The sequence below is a fragment of the Arachis stenosperma genome, chromosome 4 (assembly GCF_014773155.1).
Source record: "Arachis stenosperma cultivar V10309 chromosome 4, arast.V10309.gnm1.PFL2, whole genome shotgun sequence".
Taxonomy (NCBI): Eukaryota; Viridiplantae; Streptophyta; class Magnoliopsida; order Fabales; family Fabaceae; genus Arachis; species Arachis stenosperma.
In genome coordinates this window covers 132,179,623-132,181,702 of record NC_080380.1, presented here as the reverse complement: position 1 = coordinate 132,181,702, position 2,080 = coordinate 132,179,623, and the positions used below count along the sequence as shown (strand labels likewise).

The 2,080-nt window shown below is 46.0% G+C and overlaps 1 protein-coding gene across 1 annotated transcript; it reads left to right on the top strand.

The window, feature by feature from the left end:
• The first annotated feature begins 473 nt into the window (after window positions 1–473).
• On the top strand, window positions 474–1,796 carry LOC130973431 (fasciclin-like arabinogalactan protein 10). The gene has a single exon (XM_057897935.1). It carries the CDS (start codon window positions 495–497, stop codon window positions 1,767–1,769), a length of 1,275 nt encoding a protein of 424 aa, XP_057753918.1. The 5' UTR covers window positions 474–494; the 3' UTR covers window positions 1,770–1,796.
• Window positions 1,797–2,080: the final 284 nt, after the last annotated feature.

Below are 2,080 nucleotides of genomic sequence, written 5' to 3'. Positions count from 1 at the left end.
GTGAATGTTTAAAGGGTGCTACTCTGGCATTTTTAATCACCAATTCTTGCCATTCATAACACTTAAATCATAAACTACGACATGGGGACAATTAACCCATACGAGATGATTAATCAAATCACATATCAATTATCATACGGAGACAAACTTAAACCAAATTATGAACAGGTGCTTAATTCAAGCTCTTTTAAGTTCTAAAAATCTAACCAAAATCAATTTGTGTCTGGACAAATACATATAAGACAAAATCGTTTTGTAAATTATAAGTTTATAACATAAGAATTTTGTTTGATTTATTATATTTTTAATTATTTTATGATAATAAATTAATATAGAAAACAAGTGATTCTGATTTTATACTGTATGTAAGAATTATGGTTATTTTTCTCTTAACCATGGTTAGACCCCACTACTCTGAACCCTTCTTTTAACTCCTCACCCACTCCCACACTCTCCACTTACTCGCTCACACTCCCCACTCTCACTCTGTCAAAATGGCTCACAACCGCCACCTCCTCCTCCTCCTCCTTCTCGCCGTCTTCGCCGCCGCAGTCTCCGCCCACAACATCACAGCAATCCTCGAATCCGACCCTAACTACAGCCAGTTCAACAGCTACCTATCTCAGACAAAACTCGCCGACGAGATCAACTCTCGCACCACCATCACCGTCCTCGCCATCCCAAACTCCGCATTCTCTTCCATCACACAGAACCACCCCTTACCAGTCATCAAGAACCTCCTCAGCCTCCTCGTCCTCCTCGACTACTTCGACCCCACCAAGCTCCACAAGATCACCGACGGCACCACCCTCACCACCACCCTCTACCAAACCACCGGCAACGCCGAGGGAAACATCGGATCCGTCAACATCACCGACATCCGCGGCGGCAAGGTCGCCTTCGGCTCCGCCGTTCCCGGCTCCAAGCTCGCCTCCACCTACACCAAATCAGTTAAACAGATTCCTTACAACATCTCCGTCCTCGAGATTAGTGCTCCGATAATCGCGCCAGGGATCTTAACCGCTCCAGCTCCATCATCCTCCCTTAACATAACGGCACTCCTCGAGAAAGCAGGTTGCAAGATGTTTGCCAGCTTGATCGTCTCTAACGGCGTCATTAAGACATACCAGTCAACGGCTGATAAAGGTTTGACCATTTTTGCACCGTCCGATGAGGCATTCAAGGCAAAAGGCGTTCCCGATCTGAGCAAGCTCACCAACGCTGAGATCGTTTCGCTCTTACAGTACCACGCCGCCGCTAAGTACCTTCCTGTCGGTTCCTTGAAGACTTCCAAGGATGCCATTAGTACATTGGCCACTAACGGTGCTGGAAAGTACGATTTGACGGTTTCCGTCGCCGGAGATTCAGTTACATTGCACACCGGTGTTGATTCATCTAGGGTTGCGGATACCGTGTTGGATTCCACTCCCCTTTCTATTTACACTGTAGACAGCGTTCTCCTTCCTACGGAGCTTTTCGGAAAGTCGCCGTCGCCGGCGCCTGCGCCAGAACCTGCCAGTGCTCCATCTCCAACTCCTGCATCGGCTCCGTCGCCGGCTGAGGCTCCTTCTCCTCTCCCAGCTTCGCCGCCAGCACCTGCCGGTGATGTTCCCGCTGGTGCTCCGTCGGACGCGCCATCGGCGGAGGCGGAGCGTAGCGGCACCTCCCCTAAGTCTGCTAGCGTGAGAGTTGAAGCTTCTTTTGCGGTTCTCACTTTTACAGTAGCTGCTTTATGTGCCGTTGTTTTCCCCACTGTTTCCATGTCCTGATCTGTAATTTCACCTTTTTTGAGCTTTTTTTTTCTTTTTTTTTTTTTTTTTTACTTTTATTTTACTCTGTTCCCTCGATGTGATTGGATTGGAGATTTTTTCTTCTTAATTTATTTTTTTGTTATAAATTACATTAGGCATGTGATGATGATGTGAACGTTACGCTGGTTTTAGTGTAATTTACTTTCTTTTTTACTTTATTAGATTAATTTATTTATTCTCTTTTCTTTATATTCTTTTATTATATGGATATGTGTGGGGACGTTGGGATGCGATTGGTGGGATTGAGTGGCACGAACACGTGGTGGAGT